General features: G+C 44.7%; 1 protein-coding gene across 2 annotated transcripts in view; it reads right to left on the reverse strand.

The window, feature by feature from the left end:
• SYDE2 (synapse defective Rho GTPase homolog 2) overlaps positions 1 to 17,147 on the reverse strand; it is a 51,636-nt gene that overhangs the window by 12,036 nt on the left and 22,453 nt on the right. For both annotated transcript variants that reach the window (XM_090050192.1, XM_090050193.1), the window contains exon 4: positions 14,227 to 14,353. In XM_090050192.1, the coding sequence (XP_089906318.1) occupies positions 14,227 to 14,353 (127 nt within the window). The remainder of the gene's footprint in view (positions 1 to 14,226; positions 14,354 to 17,147) is intronic.

Raw genomic sequence — 17,147 nt, forward strand, 5'->3', positions numbered from 1 at the left:
GTTCAACATCTTACAAAAAGCAGCAGCAAGATAAAAAGTATACAATAAAATATCAGTTAAGGGCTTCAAATGCTGGGCTTATCAGCACTTTTAAAACAGCATCTTAGTAGCTCATAATATATTATATTGGTTCTTGCAACTTAGAATCTTAGAAAATTAGAGTTGGAAGAGGCCTCATGAGCTAGTCTTGTCCAACCCCTTGCTCAAAGCAGGACTACCCCCAACTAGATCATCCCAGCCAAAGTTTTGTCCAGCCAGGTCTTAAAAACCTCCAAGGATGGAGTCTACAACCCCTCTGGATAACCTGTTCCAGCATTTTACTACCCCCCCAATGAGAAAATTCTTCCTAATATCTAATCCCAGCTTTCCTTGCTACAACTTGAGACTGCTGCTCCTTGTTCCATCATCTGCCACCACTGAGAACAGTCTAGCTCCATACTCTTTTGAACCCCCCTTCAGGTAGCTGAAGGCTGTTATTAACTCTCCTCTCAATCGTCTCTTCTGCAGACTAAAAAAGCCCAGTTCCCTCACCCTCTCTTCATAAGTCATGTGCTGCAGCCCCCTTACCATTTTCACTGTCCTCCACTGGACTCTCTCCAATTTGTTTGCATCCTTTCTGTAGTGGGGGGCCCAAAATTGAACACAGTATTCTAGATGTGGCATCAGTGCTGAATAGAGGGGAACTTGTTCCAAGATGTTGATGGGACCACCACATAAGCACCAGACTAACTGCAAATCCTTTCCAAATCCTTCTTTCTGCATTACATTCAGTATATGAGCTATCACATAAATGTGTATGGTATAAAAGCAGAGTAACAGCAAAGGTGAAGATAGAAATCTACAAGACTTGTGTGCTGTCATCCCTGCTTTATGGTTCAGGACCATTGACATGCTAGGCATATCAAGGGACTGAACAGCTTCTACATGAGATGTCTGCATAAGATCTTGAAAATAAAATGGGAAGACAGAATACCAAACAGAGATACTGGAGTGCACAGGACTGACACTCTTAGAAATCACTATCAAGAAGAAAAGGTTGGGATGGATCAGCCATATCAGGAGAATGAGAGAAGACTGTATGCCCAAGAATATTTTGTATAGAGAGATTCAAGATGTCTCTAGAAAGCAGGGTCACCCTTTATGGAGCTACCAAAATGTGCAAAAATTTTATGAAGTTGTTCAACATCAATGTAGAAAGCTGAGAGGACCATGCAGAATCCCATCCAATCTGGAGGGAACATCTGGCACTGAGTGCAATACATAGTGGCTGTGATCCAAAGGATGAAAGCACACAAGCCCCCATGGCTCACAAAAAGCATCCGGGAATGTCTCCCAGCAAAAAGGGAGGTGTACACCCAATGGAAAGGAGGGGCCATCACCAGGGATGACAATACTGAGGTTGCTCGGGGATGTAGGGGGGCAGGTGGGAAGGCCAAGGCAGAGATAGAACTGGGACTAGCTTCCTGGATTAAGGACAACAAGAAGTCCTTTTTTAAATACACAGGGGGTAAAAAGAAGGTTCCAGGTAATGTGGGACCCCTCCAGGACATGCTAGGAAATGTGGTCGTCACACCAGATGACAAAGCTAACATATTTAACGATTTCTTTGCCTCCATTTTCCTAAGCAGGGACCGGAACAGCCACCTCCCTGCTGGGCCCCATGGGAGGCACACCTAGGCCAAGGGTTAGTGAGGAACTAGTTAGGGAACTTCTGGAGGGACTGGATGTATTCAAGTCAGCTGGTCCAGACGATCTCCACCCTAGAGTACCGAGGGAATTGGCTGAGGTCATTGCGGGACCCCGGCACAGCTTTACGAGCACTCATCGTGCTCTGGTGTGGTGCCAGAGGACTGGAAGAGGGCCAACATGGTTCCCATCTTCAAGAAGTGGAAGGATGAGGACCCGGGAAACTATAGGCCAGTTAGTCTTACCTCAATCCTGGGCAAGCTTTTTGAGAAAATTATTCTACCGCATATCCACGAGGGGCCAGCAGGGGGGATCATGCTTAGGGGCAGCCAACACGGGTTCATTAGTGGCAGTTCCTGTCAGACCAACCTGGTGGCCTTCTATGATCAGATCACCAAATCCTTAGATGCAGGGGTAGCAGTGGACATAGTCTTCCTGGACTTTTGGAAGGCCTTCGACACTGTCTCTCACCCTGTTCTCATTAAGAAACTGGGAGACTGTGGTGTTGACACCTACACAATCAACTGGGTCACCAACTGGCTGGAGGGCCGCACCCAGAGAGTGGTGGTGGATGGGTCATTTTCAACCTGGAAGGCTGCGGGCAGTGGGGTTCCACAGGGCTCGGTCCTTGGGCCCGCGCTGTTCAACATCTTCAGTAGTGACTTGCACGAGGGGGTAAAAAGCACCCTGTTCAAATTTGCTGATGACGCTAAGATGTGGGCATGCTAGAAGGGAGGAATAGGCTGCAATCTGACCCAGACAGGTTACAGGGGTGGGCGGATGAAAATAGGATAGGATTCAACACTGACAAGTGCAAAGTGATGCACTTGGGGAGGAACAACCGGCACCATACCTACAGGTTGGGGAACTCCCTTCTTGTCAGCACGGAAGCAGAAAAGGATCTTGGAGTCATCATTGACTCCAAGATGAACATGGGCCAGCAGTGCAGGGATGCAGTCAGGAAGGCCAAACGCACCATGTCATGCATCCACAGATGCATCTCAAGCAGGTCCAAGGAGGGGATCCTCCCCCTCTATGCGACGCTGGTCAGGCCCCGCTGGAGTACTGCGTCCAGTTCTGGGTGCCGCACTTCAAGAGGGATGTGGACAACGTGGAGAGGGTCCAGAGGAGGGCCACTTGCATGGTCAGGGGGCAGCAGGGCAGGCCCTACGAGGAGAGGCTACAGGACCTGAACCTGTTCAGCCTCCACAAGAGAAGGTGAGGGGGGATCTAGTGGCCTGTTACAAACTAGTCAGGGGGACCAGCAGGCACTGGGGAAGTCCCTGCTCCTCCCAGCACTCCCAGGAGTGACCAGGAATAACGGTCACAAGCTGGCAGAGGGTAGATTTAGGCTAGATATCAGGAGGCGCGACTTCACAGTCAGGGCGGCTAGGATCTGGAACCGACTTCCAAGCGAAGTGGTGCTGGCTCCTACCCTGGGGGTCTTTAAGAGGAGGCTAGATGTACACCTTGGTGGGGTCGTTTGACCCCAGTACTCTTTCCTGACATGGCAGGAGGTTGGACTAGATGATCTACTCAGGTCCCTTCCGACCCTAGAAACTATGAAGCAAAGCAAGAGAGGAGAAAGCAACATGTTGTGAACTTGAACTTCAACTTAGACAACACATGAATCTATGAAACTTGTAACATGCTGTTTCTCTCAAATTGAGCTTGTCAGTCACAAATGGATAAATCAGGCATCTGACTAGACCTCTCACATGTACACCATGATCCAAAGGATTGATGGTTGCCTACTTGCCTATAGCATCTGAGAACTTCCATTTTAAATGACTTCATCTTGACAACCTTTTGAGATGGCAAAACACTGATAACTCCCTTTCACATATGGAGACTCTAAAAGAGAGACACTACTAAAGTGTGATACTAAATATGCTGACTACTAAATGCGAGGGCACTTTTCTTCTCCTACAGAATCTCCCCTATCCCAACAGGTCACAAGTGAGTTCCACCAAAACCTATTATATGCATTTTAGGCAAGTGTAAAACACACAAAATGAAAACAAAGATGAATCCAATTGTTTTGATTTAGGGCTCTCCCAGACATTTCACAGACAGGAACAATTTCCTTAAAATTCAAAACATGTTAAAAATACTCATTAACAACATTCTGACAGAATCAGAATAATCATTGTGCTTCACAGTACAGGATTATTTATATAAACACTACCTCTCACCAAGTCTCCCTGTGCATCAACAGTGATGCACATGAGACCCCAATGTGGTGAGACTGCTCTCTTCCTTTCCCTCAGTCCTTTTTGTTCTACTCTTCTCCCCTTGCTGACTCTGTAGCAACTGTGCCATAGAGCCTTTGTTAGGCTCAGCAGTGTTATTTATTACAGAAGCTCCTCTGTGTTGGTGGTTCTGCTACCCACAAGCTAAGTTCAGGCACTGGGGGGAGTTAGGGGGAGCTTGGATCACATTAAAAGGGGCACTCAATCCAAGGCAAATCAGGAGGGGGGCTAGTGGGGAAGGGCATTGGGGGAGATCAAGGGAAAGGCATGCTTGGGGGGGTGTCCGCAAGAGCAATGAGGAATCAGAAGCGGGGGTGGGGACGTGCTTTCTGCAGGGGCTTGTTGGGGTCCAGGAGGGTTTGGTAGGATCAGGCAGGCTTGAGGCGTCTCGGGGGGGGGGGGGGCGCTAGGGGTTATTTTTAGCTCCCAGCTTCCCCCACCAATCAACCTTCCTATCCCACCAATACTTACTTTTTTGGCTCCCAGCACTGGCAAACACCGATAAAACTGGTACCCAGAATGGCTTGTGGGATAGAGGGGGCTAGTGAGGAACCGCTGGGCTGAAAGTAGCCTGGTGCTAGGGGGACAGGTAGGAAAAGCACAGCCTAGAGGCTGAGGCTAGCAGCTGGCCTTTCAGAGTTGTTAGGGGCTGGAAGGGACCTTACAGATCATCAGGTCCAGCCCCCTTGCACTTGGGCAAGAAAGACTCCTGAGATCAGATGACCCCAGCAAGATGGGCATCCAGATGTTTTTTGAAGATGGCCAGGGTGGATGGCTGTACCACCTCTGTGGAGAACTTGTTCCAAACCCTCAGCACTCGACTTGTAAAAGATGGTTTTCCTTATGTCTAGCCTGAAGCAATCCTCAACCAGCTTGTGCCCTGGAGTTGCCCAGGTAACTGTACAGAAGCTCAATGCACCCATCTAACCTAGATAAATTAAGTATGAGTGCACATCGATCCAAGTCTATCTTAAACCAAGTTCTACCATTTTTAGACTAGTTTGTGTGCATGGAACTTCTGCACAGTTACAGGTTTAGACTGATTTCTGATCACCGAGGCCAGGTTTCAATGCAAGGTCTGCACTTGGGCAAACTAAGTTAAATCAGGTGGCCATTTTTAACCTAATCTAATCTCCCCTTAACCCCACTGAACATCTGCACTTAGCCTCAGAGAAGAGACATGTGGGCCCTGGCATGCATGAAAATTGTGCTTTACTAGGTATCTCATCTACAGTTCTCCTAAGGCCTGGTCACTGCTGCAAATACATCAAGTCTACTACTCCAAGATCCTGCTACTTACAAGAAGTGCGAGAAGGACAAGAAAGGGGCTGTCAATGGCTTTCCCACACATCTGCTCTCTAAGGAAAGGGTAGAAAGAACTACAGAATTTGTGATTAATGTAACCCTCTATGCTATATCTAAGCACAGGGGCACATTTTGCTTTATATGTGCCTGGCAATTAATTCCTCCCTGTTTACATCACTGCTTATTTCTTTAGTTTAAAATGCACCTAGTTCAGGGTGCAAGAGCAGCATTACTGACAATACTATGTGCTCGGCAAGGGTTCTAACCCCAAAACAGAAAAGAAAATCTGTTCCCAAACAATAGAGCTCAGAGTCCAGGCAGCATCTCCCTCTTCCAACCACAAAGACTACTTACAGGTGATGCAATAATCAGAAAGTAGATCTGCTGTCACAGAGCAACTTGGCTAGGGTGGCCATTCCCACCATCACCTCTTTAGTAGGCAAATGCCCAGGACTGGAAAGCATAGGACTTCTGCAGCTCCCACTAACAGTCAGAAGAAATCATCAAGAGCATGCTAGATACTTCAGGGGTAAGAACATGTTTCTGCAAATTTATTTGAGAGAACATGATCCCAGGAAGCACTAAGTAGGAGAAAAATCACAGCTGCAATCCCAATGCTAAGCTGTCTAACCACAAGAAAAAGCATGTGACCATTTAAAGAAGTTAAAAAGCTTCTTTGCAACAGCAACAGAGCATCAGTGCTCCCTGAATTCCTCAGAGTCTTTCTTGCATGCTTCTTCATTAGATAAATTTGAACAAAACAATGACAGTGGATTAGCCTCAGCATCAGCAACTTCTGGTGACCCGGTATAAAATTTTCACTAATGCTTCTGAGTGAAAACTATTATAGAAAAATACAAGAGCTAGCCACTTGGAATCAACAAGCTCATTCCAAGCATCTAGAAACAAAACATGCAGTAGTACTACAAGTACAGAAAAAATCTAAATTGATGCAGCTTTTCCTTCACTACACAATCCATTTTTATTTCCCTATTAAAAAACAAAAAAATCTCTGTAGCACAAAGCACTCAAGCATAGGAAGTCCTGAAAAACAACCTAAATTAAACTAGGGCTGCGTTTAAATAGTTTATGATCTGTTACTTCTCATTAACAGAACTTCTATTCATAAATGTTATTTTCTTGCTAAGATAGATGTTATACTTAACGTGCTAAGGTCACAGAAAGCACTTTAAAGCTGTAACTGAACAAACGTTCGTGGCACTTAAAGCACTTATAAAATGGTGAATTCCGCTCTAAATTAACCCTTGATGGATATGGTATTAGATCAGGGCAAAATAGAGCCTGTAGACTGGATCTGGCCTGCTAAGGCATTTTGTGCAACCCACAGCAGGACCCTCAGCCCCACCCAGCCCAGGAGCAGGAGGCAGCCCAGGATGTGGCATGTGGGCAGTTCTGCTGGCCTTGGGCATGCAGCAGGGCTGGGCCAGTGCAATAACTGGACCCCATTTCCTGGCAACCCCCATGGCACTGGCTGCTGTTGCCAGACCCAGCCCTGATGCCCAGGCACCCCAGCCCATCTGCCTCACAACCATCACTGGGGATGCCAGATGGAGTGGGCAGGTGGGGTCTACATGGAGACTGGCTGGGACCCTCACAGCAGGGCATGTAGCTGCAGGCATGTAGCTGGGGAGTGGTTTGTGGGAGCAGGACAGGAAGAAGGACCAGAAATTAGTATCGTGGGGTGTTGGCAGTGCAGGGCCCAGGACAGAGCCACATCCCTGTGGCAGGCACTGGTTCCATGAGCAGGGGTATATGTGGGGAGCAGACTGCAGTTCTGCCACAGGCCCCAGCCCCACACTGTCACTGCACCATGATTATGGCCTCAGCCCTGCCTGCCTGTCTTGCTCCTGGGAGCCATTCCCTACCCACCTGTAGCCCCACTCCATGCCACCTGCCTGGCCAAGCACCAGGACCACTTAGGGAGCTTTGGTGAGTTGCTGCAGGTAGAGCATGTGAGGGGTGGGTGTTGACCCAGCCTGCAACAGCTTACAACTCCCTAAGTGGCTCACCAGCCAAAATAATTTTCCACCCCTATATCAGACTAAAGTGCTTTAGGTTAGAACACTTTTTTGAACATCTGTACCACATACATCGCTGCAATATAAGTCACGTTCTGCTGCTATCCCAGGGGTTCCTCACTGGGCAGCTCAGCCGGTGCTTGTCTGCTCCAGGCAAACACCAGCCCAGCCCAACCCCCAGGCTGTCACAGAGAGGAGACAGAAAAGGCTGAGTCTCCAAAATGCACAGCTGGGCACAGCGGTGGGGAAAACAAATCCTCTGCCATGTGGATTCCCCCCCACACCCAAGCTTGCAGACTCAGGTCTTGGTGGGGCTGGGCTGGGTCCATGCAGCAGAGGGGCTCTGTTTCTCTCTCCCAAAACACCAATTCCTAGTATGGTAAAAAATCAGGCCAGGCAGCCCCATGCCCTAACTCCTAGCTGCAGCTGTCAAGAGGCCAAGAGAGGAAGGAGGAGTGGAGAGGGAAGAGACCCCTCTGTAACATAGACCCAGCATGGCCCACCACCCCATCAGACCCAAACCAGCAAACTGTGGGTGGGCCCTCATGGCAGAGGAGCTCCATTCCCCACACTTCCCCCCAGACGCTGCTGATGGTTGCCAACTTGCAGGGGAACCGGGCTGGGGAGAGGGGCCACTCCAGCAGTCTCCTGAGAGGTGTGCAGGAGCCCCCCGCTTGCTGGCCTTGGCCACTGCAGGCAGGAATTGAGCCTCCCCCAGCAAATGTCTGTTTGGTTAATTTCTGCTCTAACTTATAGCACTTTAAGTGTGATAAAGAGCTTCTACCAGAGGCTTTTTGAATGTCTGTACTTAGCCACATTCAACACCCTACTTCATCAGATGCTAGGAACGGACTTCTTATAAAGTATTAACATAATTAATAAATGCAGCCTTTCTTTTGGTAAGTGGCAGTATCCAATGTAAAAAAGATGTTGGCAGAATTGGAAACAAAAACTGAGTAAGATATCATTTTTAACACCTACAGGTATCCAGGTAAATCTTCATCTCTCAGATGAAAAACTATCACTGTGTTATTTGCAAAAACTCCTGCTTTGTTAAAGCTGAATGTAAAATTTGCCACAGGGCAAAATATAAAGTGAACTGCACCGTTATTTCTTAAAAATAATTAATAAAAAAGACCACAGAATGTTAAGACTGAACGATTAAAATTGAAGCAAGTCTGGAAAGCTAGAAAATAAGATTACACGTGCAACATTTATTCAATCCTTTTGTACAAATGTACTATTTCCTATTTCTACTTTCTTGACTAGTATAGTGTAGCCAAATTAAAGCAGTTATTAAAATTTATATAGCCACAATTGAAACAAGTTATCATGACATTAACAACTTTCTATATGAACTCTCTCTGGCTATTAAAATTAAAAACAGATAGTAAAAAGGAGCTTATAAACGCTTTCAGGAAAGAGTTATACTTCAGACCATGTCCTGTTCCATTTTAAAACAATGGAAGTTTTGCAATGTACTTCAACAGGGCAGGCTGGTGTCACAGTTGAGTATGAAATGAAAATGTACACTCCTCAGTCATTTATCTGAGCTTAACATCCCATGCCAGTGTTAAAGAACATTATACCATGCACACGTGGTACAGAGTCTTCAACTATATCTATTTTAAATAAAATCTGCCATAAAGTCCTAGCCTTTGAAGGATCCACCTTAATATTCAGTTTTTTTCATTGATGTCAGTGATCCTGTCACAAAATGTAACGCGTTTTGTTGTTACATTGTCTAAAGTGTATTTCCCTCCCACTACCAAATCGGTGAAAAGATTTTGTCCACATTTAAACAAAACTAATTTCCAGTTTGGGAAAGATACTCAAAACAAAAATGTCAGCCATGACAAAATTTAATACTTAGAACATACAGCACTATGGAAACCAAGGAACAGCACTTGCATAAACCACTATGGAAACCAAGCAGTTGCTGTAGTTTATTGCTTAAACTACAGCAACGGCTACCAGACTCCACCAGCAATATCAAATTCAGAGCTTTTCTATTTTTTAAAATTCAGTGGAGCTGGAGGGCAGGGGGAAGGAAAGCAGATATAGTGCATATTAAACAAAACAAAACAAAAAAATCACAATATTTTCAAAGATTACTACATAGCAGGTAAAAAGCCACACTGCATTTCAAAAATACAACTACTCTTGTCAAGAATACCTAAAGTTAGAACAACATCACCATATTTTCCTGAACTTACGTTTCCTTTAAATTGTATAACTACGCTTTTATATCATGCACAAAGTAGTTAAGTGGATTGTTTGATCAATTTTCCTTGTTAAATGATTTATCATGTCCTCATGTCACATACCTCCATTCCTTTTCCTCATTTTAGAGTCTGTCTTCCATATTTGGATTAAAAGAGTAGGATAATTATGGAAAAAGCTTGGCAGAATTTTGTGTTGCATGTCCTGGTCTGCAGAACTTTTTCATAAGCATAGGTAGCAGGAAACAATTTTCTGATTTGTTTCCTTACAGGAAATAATTTTCTGATTTTTTTTCCTTTACATTTTAGTTCTTAGGAAGAACCAGCAAATAGTTATTTTGCAGTGGGAACGAAAAAGAGGGAATGTTAACGTATATAGTACAGCGAGAGCTCTCACAAGCTATCTGTTAATAACATCACAGTGGAATCCCATGTAATAGATTCCATGATCACAGGACTTTTCTCTGTCCAAAAGACTTTCTCCTGCCTAATCTGAGTTACAGAATAGTTTGGGAGTGCTCTTTGGCCTCTCTTAATCCTTTTGCTGTTCCTCCTGCTGAATTAGCTCTGTAAAAAAGGCTGCAGTCACTTTTATGAATCTAAGCTTCCTCTCCTGACTGCCAACTCACCAATGCATTCTCCTTAACACAGCCACTCACCACACAGAACAAATTTAGACAGCAAGCAGAAACCATCATACACTTCATTAATTTCTCATTTTTCTGACTCGCTGAACTGTTAATGGTATTACACGCTGTACTCAGAGATGTGAATTCACACAGACGGAAGCAGACATGATGCAACAACATTACTACAGGAAACCCTCGCTATTCGTAGGTTTGACATTTGCAGTTTCAAATATTCGCAAATGCGGAACCTGCATTTTAAATACATTTTATACACTAACAGGAGCTCCTCAGGAGCTCCGCACTTGCCATGCCCTCCCCCTGCCAGCCACCAGGGGCACTGCGTTCATGAACACAGCGCCTTATTTGTGAATGGCGAGGGTCACCTGTACTAGCAAGTTTTTAAAATTGGCAGTGCATTTTATTTTAAGCCACAAGCATACCTAACTGTGTGTCAGCGCCAGTCTATGAATATTCTCAGTCAAGATGTAATCATCAAATGTTCATTCTTTAGTCTTTCGAGAACTTGGAAAATGGTGCCTCCCAGATTCCAAAGAGGACCCAAAGGAATTTATGTTCAAAAGAGTTAAGATTTTTGCTGAGGATTCAAGTTTTAAGGACCATGTGTTATAGCTTCTGAAAGTACTAATCATGCAAATCAGACTTACTATGAAAAATAGTATTTCACCAAGTCATGCACAGTGACCCTACTATCTTTATTTTTAAGGATGCCTGCTGCTTCAGATGCATCAGAAGATTAGAGGCTTACCATGATGGCTTTTTTTACTCCACTCTAATCTGTTTAAAATGTAACCAATTGTAGAGCTAAGTATAATTCGTAGAAGTTATTGGTTCAGTATGTGCACATGCTTGCATGCACATTTTCCCCCCCACACATGCACACAAATACCTACTGCACTGTGAATCTTCTCTATATGGCACTCTCAATCTGGGGAATGGTGGAAACTGAACAATAGGGCTGTGCAAAATTTTGGCAGCTATTTCGTTTCAGAGATGTTTCGGGCCGTTTCAGTGCCCAAAACACCAAATCCAAATCGAAACAGAAGACCTGGAAACAGCTCCAAAATGCACTGGAATTTCAGGAATGTTTTGGAGAATTTCAGAGTTTCAGAACTGGGCATGCAGGGAAACAAAAACCAAGATGAGGGAGAAGAAAGAGCGGGGAAAGGACTGCTCTGATATTGACATCTAGCTCCTGGGACAACTGCCGTGCTGCTGCCGGCAGTCTGCTGAAACTCGGTGGACAGACCCAGAAGCCATGCTCCCGGGGAAGAGCTCGGGGAATTATCAGAGAGCTGGGGGATCCCTGCCATGAGACCAGGCTCTGCAGGGAGCAGAGATCCATGCCAGGGTCTCCTCCCCGCTGCTGCCCACCCCACGCAGCCCTATGTTGCTGGGGCAATGTAGGGCAGCAAGGAGACCCCAGTGAGGATCTCTGCTCCCTGCAGAGTCAAGTTGCAAGCCTGCTGGTCCCTGCCATGCTCGCTGCTCTGTACTGCTTCCGTGCCCCGCAACTGGGGATGACAGGGATCAGAGATCCACATGGGGGTCTCCTTGCCTGCACGGAGGGCAGAATCCCTCCTCCGAATAAGCCACCCATGGCCCCATCCTGCTCCCTGCTGGGGCCCCAAGCCCCACCCAGCTGGGTAGGGCTGTGCAAAGCTTCCTTTGCAGCCTACTCAAAACAGATTCGGAGGAGAGTCAGTGGAGCCAAATCTCAGAAACAGATTTGGCTGAAATGAAACAGGACAGTGATCCAAAACACTGAAAGGAATCACTGTCCTCCAAAACAGCTGAGTCCAAAACTGAATCAAAATACAGACATTTCACACAGCCCTAACAGTGCTATAGCAATTAGCCTTTAATAAGTGATCCCTTAAAATAACCTTTGCTTCAGAAATAAGGCAGCATATATTTAGTAATGTAATACATAAGGAAGTATATTTGATTGTTTTAAGCAACAAAGTCATTGTGCTTGCCTTATACCTTAAAGAAAAATGACTGCTGTAAACAAAAAATTAGAGAGGATGCAATACCTGAAAGTAAGAAAATGCTTGGGAGTTCAGGTGACCCTGAACATTTAAACGGGAGTAATTTAGCTATCCCCATCAACACAAACGTTTGCTACAATATATTTTCCCAAGTTAAATGATCTTTTCTATTTATTCACAATACTCTGGGATTGTCCTGGAAGGAACGCTCAAACTGATGCAGCTATGACACCAGGGCTTTGCATATACACTTTGCACCATTCCTTTTCAGACTGAACTTGAATCAGTCATAAGACTCGCTTTGCAATACTGAGTTGTTTACAATGAACAAAAGCAAAGGGTAACCAAAATAATTAGCACATGGTTCCAAGAGTTATCACCATGTTGGCCTGTAAAATTATAAAAAAAATAAAGCTACCATAATATTAATTATACAGCTTTTCATAATATCAAAGCTGCCTATTAGTTCAATCAGATGCAGTATCCTACCTCTGGCATATGGGAAGAATACAAAACCCAACAATGAAACTAACCAAGGGAGTTGTAAATACACCTGGTCACTCTATTTACCAGAAGTATTATTTAACAAAATCTAACTCACTGAATAATACCTCTGCTGACAGTTTTTTCATAAACCTTAAAATACCTTAAAGTGAAAGTTTACTAACAATACACTGAAATTAAATACAGTAGCAAAAAGCAGACAACTGCTTTACTCTTTTAAAAAGTTCCATAGGCTGTTTTTGGCATAGGAAAACTTTATATTCTGACTACTACTGTTGAGTTTTCTAGTCATGAATGTATACAGAAAAAAAAAAATCCTTCCCAAATCCTCCATGCAATTGGTTTACATGGAGCCTGGAAACAGATTAACTTTATCTTACATAGCAAATATTAATGGTCACAAAATCATTCCATTGTAAAAAAATAAAAATGCTATTTCCACTATTCTGCAATGCTGCTGTAAAATTTGAAAGGACAAATTTTATGAACTCTAGTTTATTTCCATAAGGCTTTGCAAACCAAAACATACATCGTAATTACTGTCCCAATTTTCTAAAATTCTTAGTACAGCAAGCAGTTCTTGCCTTTGCCAGTAATCTCAGTCATAGAAATAAGTGGTAAATAAGGCTTCAGGTCAATTATCTTCAATTAATGTATTATCAGTGACTAAAGAAACATTACTCATCTGATCAAATAAAGGACTCTCTCCTACTACCTACTTTGAACTTTGCCGCACCTATTTTCTAATTTTGTGATGGATCATCCCTTTGAAGCCACCAGAATTAAAGTGAGAAATAAAACACCCATACGTATCTGCAGGATTGAGGCCTAAAACTGTAACTGAGAAAGCCTTCCTGTGCTTCTCCATCTGCCTGTACCGACCTGCTGTCTCATCTTATACTTGGTTTGTAAGATGTTTTTGTTCTGTATATGCAAGGGGCCTAGTAAAGTGGGTCATAGGCAAGTACTGGGGCCCCACAACACACACAAAGGGTCTGTCTTCCTAGATCAGTGGTTCTCAGCCTTTTTAGAGGCTCATTAAGACTTGAAGCACCTTTCAGAAAATGCCAGCTTTTAGTTTTCACTTGTTTTTTTACTACAGAAAAAATGAGAATAGAGCAGTTCTGTTGCAAAGAACTGAGACCATAACAGGTCAAAATGTTACTGATACACTGGATTCCTCTTTGAAGTCTCTGGGTTTATCTTGTGAATCACATTTGTATACCTAACAGTGCTAACACTGCACGGCACCCCATCACCCTTGAAAGGTTCTCAAGGCACCTTGGTTGAGAATCACTGCTCTATAGCAGCTCCCTTTCACTTCAGGCCTATCATTCCCTCTGGTTAGCCAGCAGCTGAAACATATTGTTTTGACACTTTTCCTCCACATCACTGTCATACCTCATCTATACATAAAGTTACGTACTTTATTCCTCAAGTTATGGCTCATCTTCATTTCTTCTTTAATACAGAGACTGCCAGAGTGATCCTAATGAACTGTTTTAAGCACAATTATACATCTCTTCCTGAGATGCACGTTCTTGCAGTTATACGTTAAAAAAAGCAAGCAAGCTCATTACCTGTTATCACATTAATATCTGGATACTCATTTTCACAGAGAGTAACAGCCTTGCTATCTTTCTCAAATGCTTCTCGAAGCTCTTTCTTGACTGCTGCTGAACCACATAATCGATATAGTCCTACAACCTGGAAGTAAAACCATGGCAACAATGTTAAATTTTGCCCAACCCAGAGCAATACTAAACAGTGATTGTCAGCTAACTGGTATAGAAGAATCAAAATGTTTCATAATGTCTTCAGTTAAGAATAAAGAAGAAATGCCTACAAGAGTTTCTAAAAAGCTACTTATTTAAAACAAAAATGGATGTTATAGGATTTGGGCATATAACAATACATGTAATTAATACTGCACAAACTTCAGTGTCAGAGTTATCACATTATGGGTGCATGTACATGAGACACCACTGCGCAGTGGTTACTGCACATTTATTTAGTACTTGTATAATCAAGTACTAAATAAATATGCAGTAACTGGAGTTACTGCGCAGGTGTGCCAGCAAACACCTTCTTGATGCTACTGCATAGTAGCCTAATAATACTGAGCAGTAGCATATTAGCACTATTGGTGCTGTGATGCACTACTGTGCAGTATTATTTGGCTACTACACAGTTAGCGTGTCATATAGATGTGCCCTGTATAAACAATAATGTTCTCCATAACATTATCTCAACATCTTATCAGCTTGTTTCTCAGGACGCAGTTAATGCCTACACCCTTGTCTACTAAATCTATGACAGAAAATTATTCTTAATATGCTAATGGCTTACTGACTCCACAAGCAGCATAGCAAAAGGCTATCTTGTACCAAAGCAAAGTTTGCAGGCATAGGTGGAGGGAGAAAAAAATTATATGGGGGAGGGGGACCTGAGAACGTGTGTACCCTGCCCCCCGCAGCAGGCAAGTCTGTGAAGGAAGAGGCGGGGAAAGGGCCATGCGGGGGAGGGGCAGATCAAGGCCCCAGAGGTGAGGGAGGCAGTGGGGCACAGGCAGGAGCAGGGGCTGGGATGAGTGTGGCTCCAGCCAGGCCAAGTGGTGGGACACATGGAGGCCCAGGGGGCATGTGCCCCCCAGTCTGTGCACAGGGCAGAGGCGGCTGCTGCTGCGTGATGGGCTTTGAGCCCTGCTGCCCCAAGAGCTGCACAATGCCACAGGCATCCCGCCACCTGGTGGGCAGGGGGTGCAGCACAGCCTAGCAGCTGCAGGCATGTGGCACTGGCTGCTCCCAGGGCAGCTGCAGCAAAGAGCAAAGCATGGTGCACAGCGGCAGCTGCCTCCACCCTGCTGGGGCAGGCCCTGCACAGTCAAGGCGGGGCATGTGCAGAGCTGTGAGCAAATCATCCGGTGCCCAGCATGGGGGGGGGGGGGGGGCTCCTGCTGCTGTGCACATGCCAGGAGGGCATGGGGGAGGGGTAAGGGGTGTGCCCTAGATCCACACCCGAGGTGAGGGCAGGCTGCTGCTGCGGGTCGGGAGGCTGCACCAGGTTCTTCCCAGAAGCGGCTGGGCCAGGCTGCACTTGGGGCATGTGGTGGCGGCACTGGAAGGGAGGGTTGGGAGGCTACAGCAAATTTTGGGGTGGTTGCAGCCCTCCCCCCCCCATTAGCCCACCTCCCAGTGCCACCATCACCCACCCCGAGTGCAGCCTGGCCCAACCCCCCACTAGAAAGAGTCCAGCACAGTCCTGCCTCCAGCCCACAGGGGCAGCCCACCCCACCCCGCATGCAGACCTGCAAGCCCCCCCCATGCCCTCTCAGGGTACGTGTCGCAGGAAAAGCCACACACCCCAGAGGAGCTGCTCACAACTCCGTCCCACGCCCCACCCCACCTATGCAGTACCTGCCCCTGCCCCAGCCCTACTCCCTCCCTCACCACTGCGTACGTGCCCCTCCCCACCCCTGCTGCAGCCACCCGGAGAGTGGAGCCTGCAGCCAGGCTGCCTTGAAGCCCTATCTGCTGTCCTGCATGGGGGGGGGATGAGTCCTGGCCTTTCACCGCCTATGTTTACAAAACAAATCACAATAAAATGCTTGTAATGTTTTAGTTAAGATAACATGTATTATGAAAAGCTTCCCAATAAAAAAAAATGGAATGATTTGGCGTTATACATTGGATAAACCAAACAATTCTTCAAAGACCTACCTTCTATTTGCAAGCACACAAACAAAAAGTCTTTTTTAATGCCAAGCAAGGGGAGTACTACATTATTCAGAACTTTAATTATTTTTTCTGTGAAAGAAGAAAATTATACAAGTACTAGAAATAGCACAAAATAAGCTAAACAAAAATTATTTAAAATGTTGCTGTTGACTTTCAAATGGTTACTTCAAAAATAAAAAGCTTCCCATTTATTTTCTTTAGTTGTGATCTAAGAACTTGAACTTTGAACATATTTACTTTGTATAAGAACAGACAAGTGGGAATGATCTCAATGAATAATGCAAAGAATTGCAAATGAAATGGCAACCTTCTGATTGCCTTGCTTATTCAGCTCATCAGCTTTGTGTTAATGCGATTGTTTAATAAATTATATATACCAACTGAGCTTAAGGGGAAAATAATCTGAAGTAGAAGATTTGTCTCAAACTTTGCAAGGTAACTGTAGAGATGGCAGTCTAAAGTCTATTAATAGGCTTAAATAAGCAAGCTTTGTAACTGTGAAATAGGGAACTAATTATGCATATGGAAAAATACAATAATTAAATTAGCAAAATAAGGCAAAATAACCCTTCGTAACAAATCATTTTGCTTTTACAGCAGTTAAATAGATGGCTGCCAATTTTAAATTATTTTTATTCAGTAAAAAGTCAGGAGACAACTATAGGACTCATTAGGCAAAAGGGACAAATCAGAAAAGTATTAAAATATACTGATAGGATTGGTAGATCCAAAGCCACAAGACAAGCATTCAAACTATCTTTGTA

This window comes from Crocodylus siamensis, chromosome 5, assembly GCF_052110815.1.
Source record: "Crocodylus siamensis isolate JL-2025a chromosome 5, ASM5211081v1, whole genome shotgun sequence".
In the NCBI taxonomy this organism is placed as follows: domain Eukaryota; kingdom Metazoa; phylum Chordata; order Crocodylia; family Crocodylidae; genus Crocodylus; species Crocodylus siamensis.